General features: G+C 44.3%; 1 protein-coding gene across 1 annotated transcript; it reads left to right on the plus strand.

Annotated features, from left to right (window-relative positions):
* The first annotated feature begins 3,370 nt into the window (after positions 1-3,370).
* On the plus strand, positions 3,371-9,411 carry LRRN4 (leucine rich repeat neuronal 4). Its single transcript, XM_010574822.1, has 4 exons — positions 3,371-4,058; positions 5,277-5,481; positions 6,750-6,890; positions 8,079-9,411. Exons 1-4 carry the CDS (start codon positions 3,371-3,373, stop codon positions 9,409-9,411), a joined length of 2,367 nt encoding a protein of 788 aa, XP_010573124.1.
* The last annotated feature ends 10,651 nt before the right edge of the window (positions 9,412-20,062 follow it).

Consider the following 20,062-nt stretch of genomic DNA (forward strand, 5'->3'; position numbering starts at 1 on the left):
GCTCCCTGGTTTCTCAAAGAGGAGCTTTGCAGCCAGCAGGTCTGCAAAGCCAAAGGGAAGGTGGGATTTCTACCAGCCTGGCAAGGGCTGGATTTACCTCCTATTATGCCAAATTCTTCAGATTTTTTTAACCTGCTCCAGTTTGCTTTTTGAACCTAAGAGAGTGCAGATCTCTGAAGGTACCTGTTAGTGCGCACGTGCCTGGCCTGCACGCTGCCCTAAACCCAGGCCTGTGAGCTGCTCCACCAGAGAATCTGTGGGATTAGCCCCTCATTTAGGAAACTATTTGTCTTGCCTTAGAGCCATTCCACACTGGAACAACCTGTACATCTCTCCCAGCCTCCAAGGGAACTGCAATGGCTCCAGAGAGTCCTGCTAAAAGACTATATCTTGTTCTGTGGATGTTCTGGTGTTTTTCAAGGCTCCCTCCTCATGCAGATAATGAATGACACGGGTAACAGATAAAGTCTGTGTACATGCAGACTCAAGGTTTTTGGGAAAGCAAGACCTTTATCTGCACTTTAGCACCAAAGCATACAAGTCTGTGAGGTCTGTGTCATGGAACTGTTTTGTTGTCCTGACAAATGAAAAGCACTGACTACTGTTCTTCCTGAAAATTGTAATCATTAATTGTCTTATAGTAGCTTCTGAACAACCATCCTTTTGCATTTACTGTGGAACAATCTCTATCAATTCATCCCTTTCCAGCTCCTGGCTTTATTCTCAGCCCTTGACCAGCCTAACTATTATTTGAATGGTGGGAATGCTGAGAAACCCAGCTCAGGGCAGGTCCCTTGGTGGGAGATGTTTTACATTGTCAGTCTTACTTACCCAGCAAAGGATGAGAGAAGGAGCTGAATGGGAATTCTGCCAAGCCACGCAGTACAGCAGATGCAGAACAGAGAACGCAACCCACGCACAGCGGGACTGGGAGAGGCCTCCCACGTTCGTCACATGCAGTGTGAGATGCTGCAGACCCTCTCCATCGGCTGAGAGAATTCCTCTCTGCAGGAGCAGCAGGTGAGAGCTTCACTTTTGAGATTTCTGAAGGGCCTCCTTAGAAAAGTCATTTGTCCTGCATGAGCATTTCTGGGACTTATTCACAAGTGCAAGAGTCCTAGGGAGAAATATAAACACTTGAGGCCTTTTATTGGCGCCTAGAGAGCAACCAAAGCCCGTGTCAGCAGACAGAGCCTTAGCTTTACATCATCATGACCTGTCAGCAAAGAAACACAATAATTCCTCTCCCTTCCCCCCTGTCAGTGGAAGACGTGAGAGTTGGGACTACAGACACTGATCTTTTCCCTTTACCCCCCTCTGCTTAGACAAAGACAGACCAGCAGTCCTGCCTGAGGATTGGGAAATAAGAGCCCTCCCACCCACGTCCTGCTAGGGCCAAGGGAGTGGGAAAGCTGCCTGGAGCCACCCCCTCTCCAGGCAGGGGAAAGCTGGATGCGGGGGAGTGAGCCAGGAACAAACCTCGCCTGCGCTGGTAGGCAGAGTGACGAGCAGGGAAAGCCGGGAACAGAAAAGAGGCATTTCACGCTCTCGGCTGAGTCACCGAAGTGTATAAAATCAAGGCCAGGCAATCGGAGCCACACACAGCGGAGGCACGAGGCATCAGGACTTCTGGACAGGTACGTGCAAGCGGATGCGGTTTAGAGCCAGGGAGTAAGATTAAATCTAAGATCAGGATCCAGCAGTCCCATTCCTCCCATCCTCTCCCTGCCATGTGCTGGGAATCCAGCAGCTCCGGTGACCAGGAAGCCCTCAGGCTGCTCAGCCCTTGCCCGGTTCCTAATAACAAAAAGACACAGGCAACCAAATTATACTATTTTGCTGGTCCCTACTTCAAACCTGAGATGGCAGCAACAAATGACAGTCTGGGCAAGACCTGGCACCATTCAGGGACAGCAAGTGGCTATTAAGGTTTGGAATAAGTCTGAGATACTTCATACTACATGGGGCTTCAGTCACCCCCCCTATGCTGTAATTATTTTTGGATGGGGAATGATCGTTATGATGCCTGGCAGCACAAAAGACAGCTCAGTAAGAAAAGCACTAGTTTGGGGCTGTGGTTAATTCCCTCCTCTAACAAAGATTACCTGCACAGCCTTGGACAAGTCATTTAGGACTTTTCTTCTTTCTTTCTTCTTTTTTTTTTTTTTTTTTTTTAATGACAAAGCTGGGGTGGGACAAAGAGGAAGCACAGAGGGAACTGTAACACTGAATAACATGATTCTTGGTACCCAGGCCTTTGGGGCCCTGATCCAGGAGCATACTCCCAGTTTCTGACCACTTTCACGGAAATGTGGTTCAGGAGCTCCATTTTCAGTACATCCTTTCCCCAGGAGTTGGAGTGCATAGCATGCCTGCGGCTCTCACCTGCAGCAGAGCCCCAGCCCTGCCACCGCCTGGCAGACAGGCTCCAGGGCACTGCCAGCAGGTCAGGAGCAGACGAGGAGGGCGAGTCTCAAAGTGCCTTTGGGGTCCCCACCGTGGCTGTCACTCAGAACGGGGCAGAACTGCCCTGGCAGAGCCCACACGAGCCCTGGGCTTTTGCTGCTTCAACTTCTGCCAAGGGAAGGAAAGCCCTTCCTAACACAGGAAAGGCACTTTTACCTGCCCACCCCATTGCAGCTCAGCCCAGTTTGACCTCCTATGTCCTTTAATGTTTGACAACCCTCCCCTGCCTTTGGATCTGTACATTTGCTTTGTACAGCCAACCTCACAGAAAAATACCCCTTGCCACGGTCACACCTGATCCTAGCCCTGTTGCTTGGGTATCATCCCATTAGATAACTCTTCCCAGCAGCCCACCCAAACTGGACGCTACGCAGCAGGACAGCCCTGCAGAGAGCAATACGCAATCACGTATAAAAGCCAAGTCCCATAACATGGCAATATCCCTCTCCTGCAGCTTGTCCAGTATAGTACCAACTGGTATTTTTATACTGGAGTAGCACTGGCACTCACTTGTACCCTGTGCTGCTGGGGAGCCCACCTTCTATGCTGCTGCTGTTCCGGGTGCCAGCCTGGTGCTGAGGGTACTGGTGTGGGAACCAGACACATGATACAACTTGGTTGCTTTCTGCATGAAAAACGGTAGGTACTCTCAAACCAATATTGCATGATACTTCTGTCCCCAAGGGTTCCTGTTTACTCAGGCTTAATTACAGAAGAGACATTAATTATCACTTCCGATGCCTGGATGTAATAGGAAAGGACTTACAAATGTTTCACTTTTAAATAGCTTGTAGCTGCCTGGAGGGATTTAATTTAGCTCTTAACTGTGATGTTTTGTTTTCCTCTCCCTGAAACAAAACCCAAACAGATCTTGCAAGTTAATTGCAAGCCACTTAGGAGAAGGATGTTTTCACACTTGCTCATCCTCTCTCTGCTGGTGGGGAACACAGCATCGGGCCCGGTGAGCAGAGCAGAGCCTGCAGCATCCAGGGACATCACCACCTTTTTCCAGCTGGCTCAGGAAGACTCTTGGGAGAACGTTAATCTCACCAGCATGTCCTGTGAGGATCAGAAGAACAGGACCTGGATCACCCTGCAGCTGACCAACAGCAGCCTGACAGCTTTCCCTGTCTGCCTTCCGGAGACCCTGGAGACCTTGGATCTCAGCAACAACCTCTTAGAAGAGGTGAATGGCACGGAGATAGCAAACCTCCCACAGCTGCGCACCCTCTCGCTGAGGCAGAACCATCTCCAGGCAGTTCGATGGGGATCTGAAGCCCTCAGCAGCCTCCTCTCCCTGGACTTAAGCTTTAATAAGCTGTCCTCTGTGCCATCATGCCACAGCTCTGCCCTGCCTAACCTGAGGTGGTTGTCCCTGGCTGGAAATCCATTGATTGAAATCCAGCCACTGGCTTTTTCCTGTTACCCTCAACTACAGTTCCTGAACCTCTCTGCAACACTGCTCGGGCAGGATGACAGCAGAGGAATTAGGGAGTCTGCTTTTACCATCAGCACATCTCCCAGTGAGGCCACGAACAGGCCTGGAAACACCATCAGCGTGCTTGATCTGAGTGGGACCTTTCTTGAGAAAAGTAAGTTTCTGGATTTCCCACTGTAAACATGGGGCTTGGTCAGGCCGGGGGGAGCAGAAGCCTTGGTGGGATGATGGCTCCCATCCTGGCTAAGCCCAGGCTGGAGGGGGAACACCCCACGCTGAAAGTTGCAAACAGCTGGTCCAAGCATGCAATGCACTCTCCGGCTGTGATGCAACCACTGGGGGGAAATCCTCACGCAGACCAGCCTCCGAAAGGAAGGGCAGAGAATGGACACCACCAAACAGGACTATTTGTCCCACTGTTGTTCCCCACATCTATCCTAATTCCACCATCACCCCTGAGATTAGCTTTGGGACATGCAGGAGGGAATTCATTTTTCTTTCCAGACACACTGCTGAAATCTGTGTCTATCGCCACAGTTACACTCTGCTTTATAACACTATATTGCAGTAGCACAGAGAGAGGCTTTTTGTGTCAACCGCAACCAGCCAAGTACTTCCGCACAGGGAGACAATCCCTGCCCTGAGCAATTTACAGCATGATTTTTTTCTTTTGTCTGCCTCCCCTGCCAGCCTCAGTTTATAATTGAGGTGCTGAGGCGGACATATGTTAGATGCCTTGCCCAGCTGCTCTCAGCCTGGGGCAGAGCCAGGACCTTAGGGACTCCTCAAGCTAGAGGTTTCACCTCAACTCCCATTTAACAGATACACCACCAAATTTCCTCCATGAATTTGCCTAATCCCTCTTGTGGTAGCGAGTTACACAATTCAGTTGTGGGGTGGAAAGGCACTTTTCTATAAGACCTATTCTTTCAGTTTCAGGCCTCCCAGCTCTTCTTCCTGTGCTAGGAGAAATATGAAGTTATTTGCCTTTCTCACACCAGTCAGGACTTTGTAGACCTCTCTGATCAACTCCCAACCACCACTTCTCCGAGCAGAGAAATCCTTGTTCATTTAATCTCACTTAATAGGAAAGCTATTCCATATGTCTTATCAGCTTTATTGCTCTTCTATATTCCCTTCTTTTCCTCTGCCCTACGACAGGATGACCTGCAGGTAATATTACAAAAATGTGATTGCATGGGTGTTTATATACTGCTGTATTTATTTTTGTTCTATTCCTTTTCCAAAGAGAATAGCTGCAGAAGATCACAGAGATATTTTATATCTCTGTGAATTCAAAACTTTTTTCTAGGCAGAAATCCATAAGAATGCTCTATTTAGGCAACAGGTATAAATCTTTTTTCTGCTTCAGTTCAACTAGAGTGGGCCAGAGACTTGCCCAACCTCAGATCACTCCACCTGACAAAGATGTCACGATTAAGAAGCCTTGATACTGACTTCTTCAAGTCCATGCCTGGTCTCCACGAGCTGAACTGTCAAGACTCCCGCTCACTGGGTTTTGTGAGGACAGAGATGTTTGACAGTGCTCCTCATCTGAGCCATCTCTCGTTTGAGAAGTGAGTTATTTTCTTTTTTGTTCTTCCTCACATAATGTTGCCTTTGCCTCACAGCACCATGGTGCCTAGGAGCTGATTTTTATGCAGAGTTTGCTTGTTATTAAATATTTAGGAAGGAGGAATGGGCTTGCATGCCATCGAGAAACTGTCTTATACTCAGATATGGCATGTAAAGCCTGTGATGTAGACCTGATAAAGCAGAATTGCTGACACAGCCCAAAGAGGCGGCACGAGACTGATAGCACAGTTACTGGTTGCTTGAGATTGCATTCATCATGTTTCCACTTTTCTGCCTTATCTCCAGTCCAATGGATGAATTCATCTAGTGCTGTTAAGATTAGCATAGATCCACTGAAGCACACTTGCGATACAGACCATGCTTCCAACATCTACAATGGCAATGTCTCACCAGAGGAGAAGCAGGTCACTGAGGATTCCTTGCTTTACAAAGGTTGAATGCTGAGAGTTTCCTAAAATCTGTACCTTGGAAGCAGTCAAAAATCCTGTCCCTCCCACTTTTAGTGTGAGAGATGAATGTAGTTCCTTGTTCAGCATTAGTAAAAGCAATGGTTTAGTCCTAATTCTAGAGGTAACACCTCAGTGTGATTTACTTGGTATGTCACACATCTGTTGAAATACTAAGGGAAAAAAAAGGTTGAAAGTGATTTATCAAAATAAGAGTAGGTAAACTGCACACATAACAGTCAGCACAAAGGAAAAGTCTGGAGAGCACCATAAAAGATTTCTGTGATATGGGCCCAGATTATAAGCACATCAGAAAACAAACACGAGAGCACTGGCTGTGCTCTAGGAACCAGTTTCAGGAGAATAAATGCATTTAAGCAAAAAACCCCAACAGATTCCATCCCGCACTAGATTGCCACACTGAATTTACACAGCACTTTACAGTACCAGCAGGAATACAAGTTCAAAGTGCTAGTAAAAACCAAAGGAGTCATAGACAGAAGAGAGCATGTGGGCACTCAGACTGCAGGGAAGTCACATCATCACACTATTTCTGCAGCTAGGACAGCTTAACAGTAAAGGCAAGCAAGGTCTTATTAGTCATTTGATTTCACTAAGTGACAGTCTATATTATGAAGGAGGCAGTTAACATGAAGAGGATGACTGGTGTAGAGAAAGTCAAGCTGTTACAAGCAGACTGAGAAAGAAGCTACAGAAATGGTATAGTGAAAAGTGTAGCTGAATGCATGATGGCAGAGAGGAGAGCTCAGAGTTTGCTAATTATTGCATTTGTCATCTTGTAGCTGTAACCTGAGTTCCTTTAATGCTTGGAATACCACCAATTCATCAGATAGCATCATCATCAACTTGTACGGAAATCCTCTGTTATGCGACTGCCAGCTCTCCTGGCTGCTCTCCAACCCCAAGAAAGTTGTGCTGCAAAAGTAAGTGAATTCAAGGAGATAAAGTAATGCTCTTCAGATGCAACTTAAATGTGTAAGTTATTTGGGGACCAAAGATTCACTACCATCTAAGTTATTCAAATTCCTTGTGTGTTCCTCCCTTCCACAAGAGGTAGAAATGCAAAATAAAGTCCCCTTCAGGGACAAAGCACGGCTGAATTACACTTGAATGTTGACAAATGCGATGGGCACATGTAGAACAGTATAAAGTGTTATTAGCTGTGGATTCTACTTTAAGGTGACAATAGCTTATATTGTCTCTATTTTGGTTCATATTTGTCTATTAGCTGGAGACAAAAAATGTGCTGGCTTGGTGGCCTTGATGGGCCAGCACTGGGAGCAGGAACTGGAAGATTTTGCAAGAACTTTAGCAAATTATTTCCTCCTTGCCCTTGCATTCCCAAAGCATTCCCCTTGCATTCCCATCAGCACAGTCAGTCAACGAAACCCCTTGCAAATAGCACCATTTGTCACCTATTGTTTTCATGCTCTCCTACAGTTTTACACACTAATTACAATAAGCTGTAGTTAAAAGAAGTACTTTGCATATGTATGATTTCTCTTCCTTTTGAAAGGCCACCAAGAAGATTTGTCATCCGTAGGGGAGAGAGCAGGGAAGTAGGGTATTAAAATTAGATTGTTTCTCATCAGGATGGGCTTAGCAGTTGCATTCTTTACAAAAACATGCGATGTGTGAGTAAAGAAAGAACTCGAGCTTAGTCATTTAAAAGCACATCCCGTGCCAGCACAGCTCCAGCTGCCTAAACCAGCTGGCTTAAGGATCTTGGGGACCCTGTTACATCTCTCTGCATGTGTTCCCCTTTTAGGGTGGCATTAAAGTCTGACCCTTTACAAGAAGCTGCCTTGAACCCCGACACTCTTGCTAAGGTTCACAGTCCTTGTACCAAAGGATGCTTCCTCTCAGGCAAAAGATATTCCTGCACCTTAAGAAAACCAAAAGCCAGTCAGCTAAGTTCCCAGTGCTGTGGAAAGCCATCTGCCAAGCACAGGACTATTGTTAAGATGACCTAGCTTTGGTCTAGGTTTCATGTCTTCTTTAATATAAAGACTGTTTTGGGACAGCAGATTGCCAGTTCCAATCCAAGTAGCCTTACAGGAGCCTGTCATGTTCTTGGGGATCTTGTCTATGCTAATTTGTCTCCTCTGCAGGCCTTGGGAGACTTTTTGCAACACATCCCACAAGGATTGGGGCAGACCTTCAACATCTTTTTCACTGCTAGAGCTCTACGATAAATGCCAGTCTGAGAGAAACGTTACGCTGCCTGATTCAAACACACCCTCTCCTGAACACGATGCTTTCAGCCTTACCAGTTATGATGCCACTACTGTAGTAACAACAACAGACTCTGCTCCGCTAACCAAAGACACTTACACCAGCTCCCTAATTCAGAGGAATGTAACGAGCACGATGGCAGCCAACCCAACTGAGCCGATGCTCACAAAAGCCAACAGTTCCTCCCACAAGGAGGAGGCACTTTCTGAATCCGCGAGCAATCCCTCTTCCTTCGCATCCGTAACCATCTCCCTGGGTTTTCTCAAAGAACTCTACAGTCAGTCCTCAGATTATGGCTCCACAAGTCAAGCTGAAACAGATCAGCTGAAGAGAGATCTCAGAACAACCAATGCGACGTTTCCCCAGGAAGGCCCATTCAACCACCCCACTAGTGATTATTCTACTAGAGCAACAGGAAACCCCGATGCAACTGACCATTATATTCACACTTCTGCCACTCCTGCTGGGGAAGGTATACCACAAACAACCCTACAACACCTGAACTCCGCAAGGAGCAATGCTCAGTCAGAGCCTGCATCCACCAGATCACTGATACACTATGTAGACGACTACGATTATGATGAACAGTCGACGGAAACCCCAGTGCAACTGGCGTACATCTCCTGTGACTACAATCCTTGCAGGCACCTTCAGAAGCCGTGCAGTGAACTTCAGAGTGCATCCCAATGTTTATGTCCTGGCGTGTCGAGGGAAGATGAGGTTCCAGATCCACCGAGGCTCAGAGAGGTGTCTGAAGTTACAGACAGCTCTGCACAGATACGCTGGTGCGCCCCAAATTCAGTTGTTCACACCTATGAGCTGACACTTCATGCCCACGGCAATGAGGACAGACAGTTTGTCCTGGACAATATTTATTCCACAGCAAGGCAGTACACTCTGTATAATCTATTACCGTACACCACTTACCACATTTGCGTGACTGCTTCAAACAAAGCAGGGTCAAGCCAGACAGCAAGTCAGGGAATTCCAGGCAATTCATGCACCAGATTTAAAACAAAACCCAGCTACAAGTCTGTCTTTGTTGCTCTGTCTGCAGCAAGCGGACTCTTTCTCATTTCCACAATTATTTTGTCTGTATGTCTGTGTAAGGCATGTAAAAAGCCTCAGAGTGAGCAATATGGTACACACTTAGTCTCTTACAAGAACCCAGCATTTGATTATCCGTTAAAACTACAAACCACTAATTAGCTCGAGGCGATTGTTCTATACATTCAAAGCTCACTGTCTCTGTCACCTTGGTATGATTTCGTGCGACTCTCAAAATGTCCTTCAGCAAAACTATGAAACATTAGACTCCATATCCCTTATGTTTCTAAGGGAGAGAAAAACACACAAAAAAAGAAAACTAATAATGAAGGTAGTCAAACAGAAAAAGCCTTTGGACTCTTGTTCATGTGCTGAGCAGCAGCAAACCTAGACACTAACCTTAAAAAGTTGTTTTTATAATCACCTACAAATACACCAGCATACATTTCACACAGTGAGAGGCTGCCTTGCCAGCTGTCTGCCTCCAGTATCTCTCTCTCATGGATACAGTCTGCTGAGAGCCATGATCCAAGATGCATCTAGCTAAGCACGACAGACTCTGCTTTTATTCACATAAGTGAAGTTGGGTTTTCAATTTCTTCTAATGTCCATATAAAGGTATTATCCAAAACAAGAGTATTAGTGGAAGGAGTGAGAGAAAGGTCTCCTTGGGCTTAGTGGCAAGGTGCTGTGCAGATCTAACTCCATTAAATAACTCCAGTTGACTGCAACTGCTCAGCCCAGCTTCAGCCCAGGAAAAAAAACAGGAAGGTTAATTGTAAAAAAGGACAGTGCAGGATCCTTAGGGCAGGGATAATTGTTTTATTCTGACTTTGTATGATGTTGTCCACAACTGAGGCTCCCAAGTACTACCACAATACCACTTTACAGGCAGTGAGGAGTTTCCAGTACAGCAGTAACCCACAGAAGGGGGAGTACATTAGTATTTGCTTCGCAATTGGTTTTAAGCAGTGATGATTGCTCAGTCCCATCTACAGATTTAGCAGGCTGATGATTTACCTCATACGGAGGCAAAGAGCCAAGTAATGAAACAATTTAATGCTTATGTTGCTGAGACTCGGAAAACTGAAATCCCATCCACTAGCAGCAGACTGTTATGCAGACATTTTTCAAATGTACTTTTGGGTGCTAATTTCTGCTACAAAAATAATCAGAAATGCTGAGAATTTCGGTTCTTCAGCAGCTTGGAGCTTGACATTAAAATTCAAAGAGATATTTGTGTAAGGGGAGGCGTTTGTCCCCATGAAATAATTCCTATTCAGAGACCCATAGGTTTATGTTCCAGTAGCTGCGTGTTTCTGCTACTGCATACTGCTGCTGTATATATACAATATGTAAAATTGCCCCAGATCTCAGAGAGCGAAAGGTGCTATACAGTGTAAAAGAGTCTCTGTTCTGTTAATTTTTTTTAAAATGCTTCCAGTATTAATGGAAATAAAAGCTACAGAGTTGAGTTCTGGTTCTTTGTTAAAGACCTAAATCTTTGTGTTGTCTTTACCATCTACAACATTTAGCCTGAGAAACTAACTCAAAACATTGTGTTGTTTTGGAACAGACTTTCAGCATATAGTAAAGTAATGTTTTTATTATGTTAATTTGTGTTATCTGGTGTCATAAGAGCTTTCATTTTGTATGTGCTTAAAGTGGCCTGTGCCATCCTCACCTCTACAGGCTTGCAGCCCTTTTGTGCAGGTTTCTCCTTTCTACTACACCAGTGCTGGGAATGACACTGTCATTGGACAGATGCTCGTTGCAAATTCCTACCTTGTGTGTCCTGAGCTTGGCTGAGCCCCATGACTCAAAACTCACAATAGAGGCGAACTGCAAATGAAAAAGCTGGGATGGCGTCACCTTTCACTTTGAAAATCTCTTTTATTTTCACATTCTGGTAGTTCAGACCTTCCTTTGTTTGGGCTTAGTTTTTTCATATTTATTTCTGGTCTGATTTTTCCTGCATTTTCTGAAAAGTCTAGTGAGCAGGCGCAAATGATACTTTACTTGAAGTGAGTAGGAACCTTCAGTCTTTGACTCATTATTCCAAAATGGGACAGAGATCTCCCTTGTGTTTGTTCAACATAGCTCTAAGAGACCTTGACTGGGGTCTTTGGTATTAGCCAGAAACAGAAACAAAGTGGAGCAAAATAAGAGATTTGTGAATAGCAATTTATATAGTCTTGAAGATTAGCTCTAGAAGAGGACAACAAAAAAGATACTGCAACTGAAAATAAAGATTGTTGCAGCTTCGCTATGAGTTAGCCCAAAGCAACAGGACACCATTTAAAATGAGATTTTGAGAGGATACGTCTAACTACCCTTTATAACATTGCAACTCATAATCACTGCAACACCTAACTAGAAAGCCACAAAGCCCAGCAGAAAATCTGCCAGTAATAGGATTTGACTTCCCTGAGGCTCAGTGACCAGGGGACACTCCAACCTGACACTACCCAGAAGCATGACCTCGTATCAACTTCGGTCTCTTGAACCTTTCCCCACTGTGTGATGCAGGTTTATCACAACTGATTTCTCCAACCAATTCTCACTCCAGCCTCTCCTGACTTTTCACAGATGTTCACTCCTTTCGAGCCAACAGTTGGAGCCTCCCATTCTTTAAAAGTGCCCTTCCTGGGAGCCAAGCAAATATATAAGTCTCACTCGCATGTCCCCCACTTGCTCCAACTTAAAGTAACCCTCAACAGCCCAGTTTCATCTGGGCTGATGAACGATCCTGAAGCACAGATCCCCTGGCCAGGGGCAGTGCTTCCCTCTATTTGAATCAGTGCTTCTCTTACCTCACTTGTTTCCTGATATTTGTGCTAAGCTACAACCACTCTTCCTTGGATATATTATATACACACTCTGAAGTAATTTTCAAGTTACAAAAGCTAATGGCTTTATTCTGCCATGGCTCAAAAATGCCAGCTTGGATAAAAAAGTCCCCCCTCTGCACTGCCACCCAGAACTTGTGTGTCTTGCAAATAAAATAGCTGCTGCAGCCAAAGAACAGGTAAAATGACAATTATTCAAAAGGGCAACTTTCATTTGAGTAAGTCACAATATTTGCAAAGTAAGTCTTCAAGTAGAAAACCTTTCTTTGAAAGCACTGCCTATTGCTAGTTCTTAAAACTGATGTATACTTCTAGAAAAACTGAACCACTTTATCCCCTCTAGATTTTTTACTGTAGCTGCACCTACTGATTCAGAAAGTAAACCCTAAAAAGCAAGCAGTATTTTAATCAACAGGGTGCAATTATCTTGAAGCCCACTTTCTGGCTTCTACATAATCAAGTATAACTGCAGAAAAAAAATTAATGTCATCCCCATTCCCCAACCTCAAACCCCAAAGCTGTCATTCTTGGAAACAAAACTAATAACCAGTTTGGACATCTCCTGGACTTTCATTACTGTGAATCAACACAAGCAGCAGAGCCAGCTCTCACAGTGCTGCTTGGGACTGGGGCGGTGAGAAGAACAACCAGGGAGCTAAACGGAAACTTCCCCACCCACACATAAAGCCATGTTAGAAAGCTGCCCAGCTCTGCTCTGCCTGGTTGTTCCTCCCCCTCTTCCTGTTTGCACCCAACGGCAAATCCTATTTGTACCTTCAACTCCAAAGACATAAACCTTTGGCAGCGTGACTGGGATACCCACACATCTCTGAAACAATTTTAGAAGCTAACAAAAGCCAACCCATTAAAAAAAAAGTAACTAATAATCCACTTACTGTTTCACAGTTCAACTTGTCCTGTTTTTCTGTGAGAGGAAGATCACTTGGGGGAAGTGTAGAGAGCCTTTGACTGCTTGTGTCGTTGGTTTTTTTTCTGGCTTTTCTTCCAAAGGTTTTCTTCTTTCTACAGAGCCATGTTCAAGCAAAGGTAGTCCAAAATAGCCAACGGTGCATCCCCTGGGTGACATGGCAGAAGTGCTTGCTGCTCCATCTCTAACTCAGAATTTGAAAATCAGCCACTGAGTCTCATGGAGTCTCCCAGCAGAAACACTCAGGGAATAGGAGCTGATCCCTGAAAAGGCCTCCATTCAGGAAAAAAAACAGCTCTCCAAGGACCAGAACCCACACAGGCAAAGGCCTTGCTGGCTGGGGGGGGAGCAAGAGAGGGACCACCTTGTCTTCGGTGCAACAAATGCCATTTAGAGAAGCAGTCACCGAGAGCCCTGTCCTGGGCAGCAGAAGCAGGGCGGTGGGAATGCCCAGAGCAGCAGGACCAGGCGCTTCAGCCTGATCCACCTCGGTGACAGAAAGGAGCCTGCTTTTGAGAGTTGTCCCTGGCAGGAGGCATGATAGGCACTTAATGGACCACCTGGGAGACAATGCAGCCCAAGGCAGGGAGCTCACATCATACCACTTTATCAGGCTTTATCAGCCTTTTCGTGGAAGGAGGCAAAATCAAACCACCATGCTCACTTAGCAAGCACTGCACTGGCACAGTACTGCTCCACAGTGATCTCCATTCATGTGGTGTTAGAAACAAGGATGCCTCTGAGGGTTCAGGATCTTGCTCGTCAAGAAGCATCTGATTCGCATTTTACCTGAGAAACACAGAGATACTTATCACAGGTGTGAACGAACATGTTTCGTGTTTGCAGAAACAGATATTCATAAAAGAACATGTTTAACCTCCTGGTGCTTTTTCTTTCTATCAGCTGTCCAAAGTATGCAGAGTTTGTTCTGAAGCAGTGCAATATATTACAACAATAATTCCAACCTCTTTAAAAAGTAATCAAGCAGCGCAACAAATAACAATATTCTTTTGAAATATATTCAGGAAACAATCCCTTACAGCAAGGCTGGTGTTCTGCTGTCATCTAGAGGGAAAGGGTGGAATCATCTCCGCAGGTGCTCTCCCACATGGAAATGAAAATACTCATTCTTTCACCAAAGAACTTCAGTCTACAGACCAAGGCTCACTCATTTACACTACCCATGTGCTCACCTGTGTGCATCTGTATATCCTTACCTATTAACATTTGGAGGGAAAGAAAGCAGAAGTGCTAAGAATTAACAGTAGCAACAGCCCCAGTCCCATAGACTATCATTCAGCAGCTTATCTGTCCCTCTTTCTGTAGCCTTATGACCAGGAATTTCTGTGTCAACTTGACACTGATAAGGAAAAATGTAAAATTTTTTTAAGAGCAAGGAGGGGATTACTGTCTGGGAAAATCGAAACTGGTAAATCATTCTACAAGTGCAATGAGATTTTTTAAAATATTGTAGATTTTGGAAACAGAGATTGGATCACAGTTGTTGCACTTACAGGAAAAAAAAAGGCAGAATTAGTTGGTTTTTTGATTCAGCACAGATAAAGATCAGTAACAGTTAAGTATATTTACATTATCTGATATCTTGAATTTCATTTTGCATATAGTACTACTGTAGGATATTACAATAATTGGATGGGGATCTTCTAAGCAACTCTTACTTGCTTCAAAAAACCTGTTGATTCAATTGATGCTTATAAATTTTGTAGATCCAGGGCACAGTGGCAACTTGTATAGCCCTGGGCCAACAAACGGACCACGGACTGAGCCATTCCTCAGTACCTACACAGTATGTCCAGCCAGATGCAGTGTCTCTGCAGCACCTGGTTACTCGGTACATGAGCAGATCAGTGCTCAAGGCCCATTGATACATATAATTGATCTGCCCGTATGCAAAATGTAGGTTTTTGCAAGTCCCAGCTACAGCACCTTTCAAGAGTCAGGGGCTGCCAAGAAAGCATGAGATAAATCATCTCCATTTTCACTGCTAGAGTTGACCACTCCACAACTTCAAGCTGACACTTCCTATGCCACAACACATTTTTAAGAGTACTTTGACAATGTAGCTACCTTTAAAGTACAGTCTTCAAATAAAAGGTCTGAATCCATAGGAATCCCTTATAGCAAATTCTTCACAGGATTAGCAATGTTTGCCCTAGTGTCTTTAGCAGAATAAAATCACCATAAATAGGGTATTTTTCTTCTTTTCCAAACTACAGTGCAGCATTGTATTTTGTGCTGCTACCTAATCCTCACACTTCAGTGATGGATGACATTACCTACTGGTACATATAAGAAGATAATACTTGTATGGCACTTTGTGTGTTTCCCGACATACTACCACACTATATATCCTCATTTCTGCAACCTCCTTCAATGAGTGAGCAGCCTTTTCAACTGCTTACCATGACTCTCAGATTATATATATATTTTTAAAGGAACATAAGGGAGAAAAAAACTCAGAAAATACTATCAGGAAATGGAAGGAATTTGAGAAAAGGGACAAAAAGTCTTCAAAATACATAGTCCATTGGATACACCCAGAGCAGGAGAGAACCAAAGAAAACCAAAAGAAATCAAGTAAAAGAATCCCAAGAAAAATCCACAAAACCCAGGATCCCTCATTCACTGTCTCCTCCAGAAGGTGGAAGCAGCGACGCAGCTATCCCTGCCATGGAAGCGGGCACAAAGCTGGCAGCTCCTGCAGGGCTTTAATCGGAGCATAGCACTCAGACACCAAGAGCAATAACCTCTGGGATGAAAATCCAGATAGAAGAGAAAAAAATCACCCACTCAGCACTAGGTAGAGACTTTCTTCTTCTTTGAAAAACTAAAATCCACTTGCTGTGCAAAATATTTTATGCTGGAAAGGCATTAGTATTGCTTTTATTAAATGTTTCAAAGCTACTCGCTCTTATCAAAGCATGATTAAGTAGTGGTATTTAATAACTTATCTAAGGCCATTAGGTGAAATGATGTCACCCTCTCTTTGGCAGTCATTCATTATGCTGTCATCACTACTGCCTTGAGAATACTTGGCAAGTTATCTCCAGGAAAAAAGAAAAAAATACCCTACATGAGACTAATGTTCATATCCAACCCGATATAAGTGCAGTAAGTAGTAAAGATACATATCCCAGGCATTTTTCACCTTGTACAAAGGACAGAGATGCAAATATTCCCAGAAACCCCATTCTGTCCTAATCACATGATTAGGTGTCCACTGACGATATTTATGCTGTGAAGGTTGTTAGTGTTGTTCATATTGCAGCAGAACTAGCAAGGTCCACTTGATATGAGGACTCCATTTGACAAGATGCTGCACACACAGCTAGTAAAAAAGTTTATCATCTAACTGCACCAGACTAGAAATAGTTGGGGAAGAAAAATCGAGAGACAGAGAAGTGATGTGATCTGCCCAGAATCACAAGCACCTCGTACAACAGTGACTATCAAAAAAGTTTCATGTTGATAGCAGTACATTGCCTCTGCCTGAGTAAAATAAAGCTCTGAAAGCCACAGAAACATTGTGCCACCAATGAACATCCCAGAAGGACTCAGCTCTGTCTTCAGCATGCCTTTAAAAAATCTCTCCTCTCTGTGCAGCTGCCCATTTACACAAAGCCAGAAAACACAGTTTCCAACACATTTAGTCAAAATTGGCTATAGGTCCAAGTCCTATTTGAAGGACAGAGTACTAAGCACACAAATCTCATTTTTTCAAGAAACTAAGCCAAAAACAATATTACGACCCCAGGATCATGTGTGTGGGTGTTTTCTGGATGATCCGTTATCATCTCACTGCTCCTTGGAAATGCTAGAAAAGGTCAGAACAGCCAGAAATGATGATAAGAGGGTAAGAAAAACAATATAATGTGTAGAAAACCCTAAGTCTAAACTCAGCTCTAAAACAAGTCTGGAAGGCTTCCGTGCTTGCTAGCTTTAAACATGACCCAACAACAAATTTGGATCTTTGGGTCTGCTCTCTGAAACCTCAACCTTCACCCTGACATGAAGCTGAACTTCAACAGCAAGTCTGATTGATGTTAAGCCATCTCAGATAACTCTCCCACAAGCAACTCCAAATTATGAATACCTAAGAAATGTCTCTCCACCACCCTCTGCCTGGATCAACATGAACAACCGACATGCAGGTCAGTGGGACATTGCAGGAGGAAGACTAACCACAAGGCTGCCCCTAAATACACACTAGTAAAAAGAAAAAAAAAAAAATCTCTATTTTGCATAGAATGGAGCAAAAAACTGAGTAGTAGCCAAAGCCCTAAACAAAACTCAACAGCTTGACAGCCCTACATATCTGCTCATCTAAATTAGATAGCAGACACAAAACAAGCAATAAAATACAATGTGCACTCTGGGTCAGTCTCCACCCAGTGACACCTTAAAACCCACAATGACCTAAGATCAAACCAAACCCTACCAAAGGAGTTTCTGTTGGGCACAGAACCAGGTGACAGTGGATGACGACTAGACAATTCCTTTTACATCCAGTGCAAACCCGATTGCACTAACGCTTACAAAACCTTTAATCCTAACTCTGCCCTGAAGCCCAGCGCTAGAGAAGCAACCCTGCCAGACCAAAATTATTAGTAAGAAGGTAGCCACTAACCACAGCAGTCCTAAACTTAGCTCAGCAGCTTATTATGTACCAAGCAAAAATCCAGGTTCTCCACCCAGCAATGGAACAAACTCCAGCCTCAAATGATTCTTAACACTAGAGGGGCTGTTCTTGCCAAACACAGAGCTATGTGTAACAAGGTGGCTGTGACAGCATCAGTTCTAACCTTAATTTCCTTCAAAATCCTGAAAAAAAATTACTCCTAACCCTAGTGTAGCATTGAGCAGCACATGCTCACTGATGGTAATAGCACATGATCTGTGTCACCTGCCAGAAAACCAGGTCCTTTGTCCTCCTCTGACATAACCAAACGCAAAGTCCAATTCAGCACCAGAGAAGCAACATCTGCCACTGCCCAAATTTACACAATACCTTTAAACGTAGCTATACCACTTATTATACACATCCAGGAGAAACCAGGAACCTCCTGTGATACCACAACAAACTCTAAATGATCCCTAACCTAAGGCGACAAGGAGATGGCCAGGTACAACAACCTCTTAAAAGCTTGGCTCTCTCCTGATTCTAGCTTTAACATTGCATGAGTGCTATACGTCCAGGATTTAGTATTGTTGCCATCGCTGCTTGATGTACTTTAAGATCAGGGTCAGAGACCCCAATGATCTCGGTCGTTTAGGACGTGTTTCTCATTATTTTGAGGCTGATATCAATCCAGGTCAAGACTCTTACTAGTAGACCTTTCCCCTGTCTATGACCTGGATGTATCTTTACCTTTATAGTTCAAACTGTTTTCTTCTCTGCCTGTTAAAAATTGAATATAAAAAGGCAAAGAGCATTCACTTCCAAAACCTTCTCTCTATATACAGTCTTGAACAGAAAAAAAGAGCAGTTATCTATGTTTCAGTGGTGCATAAACCCAGAAAAAAATATTCAAAAGCAGGTGTTGAAAATGGTTGAGAGATGATGAAACCATGTGACTATGGAGTCCTTTTTCCTATTTTTTTCTGACAAGAGAACTGTCCAAATACTTGTTTTTTATGTATCACCATACAAAGCTGTTGCTGGCATTAGAAAATTGCTCACCTTGAGGACACGTTTCACTTGCAATGAGCTCCCGATATAGATGCAGATACTTGGAAACTGAAAACAAGCTCAAGAGCTCACATCGTTTGCCTGTTTTTTAGAACGCGCTGTCTTACATCAGCAGCATTTTACTAGTGCAGGGACGCATTTCTTGTATAACTGTCTCTACATGGGAGCACTTTATTGGCACTGTCATATTATAAATCCTGAGTTTTCACATCCAGTCAGAAAGAGACGCATCATAAAAATTATATGGTTTAGATAGTGGTTGGGCATTTTTCTTTCAGTCAGAGCTCTTTTGAGCTGCTGTGTTACTTTGTGTCTTACTTTGAACACAGTACAAAATTAATCCACTTCATGGATTCAAGTATGTGCTTTGCATCTAAGCCATCTTATGTTTGTATTCTGTTCAAGGTGAAGAAAATAACAAACAGCTATTCAGATATCCCCCAAAAAGACAAGCGTACAGAAGCTTCTTATATCAATACAGTAGTTGAGGCAAGATCATCCTAAGGGCATAAGCTATCTTTCAACTCTAGCATTATTTTTATTGATAATAAAGCCTACCTTTTTACAATGGCAATACAGGCTGAGGTAAAAGTCCCTTAGACACATGGGAAGATCAGGGTGTTACAAGAAAATATACGTTTCTGTTCTTGTCCTGTAATTCAAGCGTGTCTAACTTCACTTGGCAATAAAGCTGCTGCTTAAAATCCCTTTTTGGTAACAGGTTCTGCAAAACAGAGGAACACAGGTGCTCAAAACCTACCAGAACAGCTGGGATGGTGCTGCAGGTCTTGGCCCTAGCAGGGAAAAAACTGGAAGAAGCCCCACCAGGACAAATAAAGGCAAAAGACGGGGCCTGCCTAGCCCTGGGTCAGACCAGAAAGGACAAGTCACAGCTACGGTCCCATCCACCGCTAGTGCTTTATGTGCTACTGAAGTTAATTGCTTTGTAACAGCCGCCTGTCAGAGAAAACGTTTCCAACATAGCCGTGCAGCTGAATTTCACACAGGTCATGCAGTGACGGGTAAGACCAACCCTGTGATTTCATGGCCATAACGCAAAGCGAAGTTATCTCTCCTCAAAACGTCAGACGTCCTCGGGAAACACCTTCCCTCAGAGAGCCCGCCCTTCCAGCCAGCCCCTTCCACCAGCCGCTTCACAGACGCGGAAACCCACGTACCCCTCCGCTCTCCAGAGCCAGCGCCTCTGGGCCCGGCTCCCCCTGAGGGGCAGGTGGAGGGGAGGCCGCCCGGGCTGAGGGACACCCGGCAGCCCCCATAACGTTCACCCCGGCCCCGCCCCTCCACCCCTCAGAGGCGGGGCGGGGC

This window comes from Haliaeetus leucocephalus, unplaced genomic scaffold (assembly GCF_000737465.1).
Source record: "Haliaeetus leucocephalus isolate CR32 unplaced genomic scaffold, Haliaeetus_leucocephalus-4.0 Scaffold450, whole genome shotgun sequence".
In the NCBI taxonomy this organism is placed as follows: domain Eukaryota; kingdom Metazoa; phylum Chordata; class Aves; order Accipitriformes; family Accipitridae; genus Haliaeetus; species Haliaeetus leucocephalus.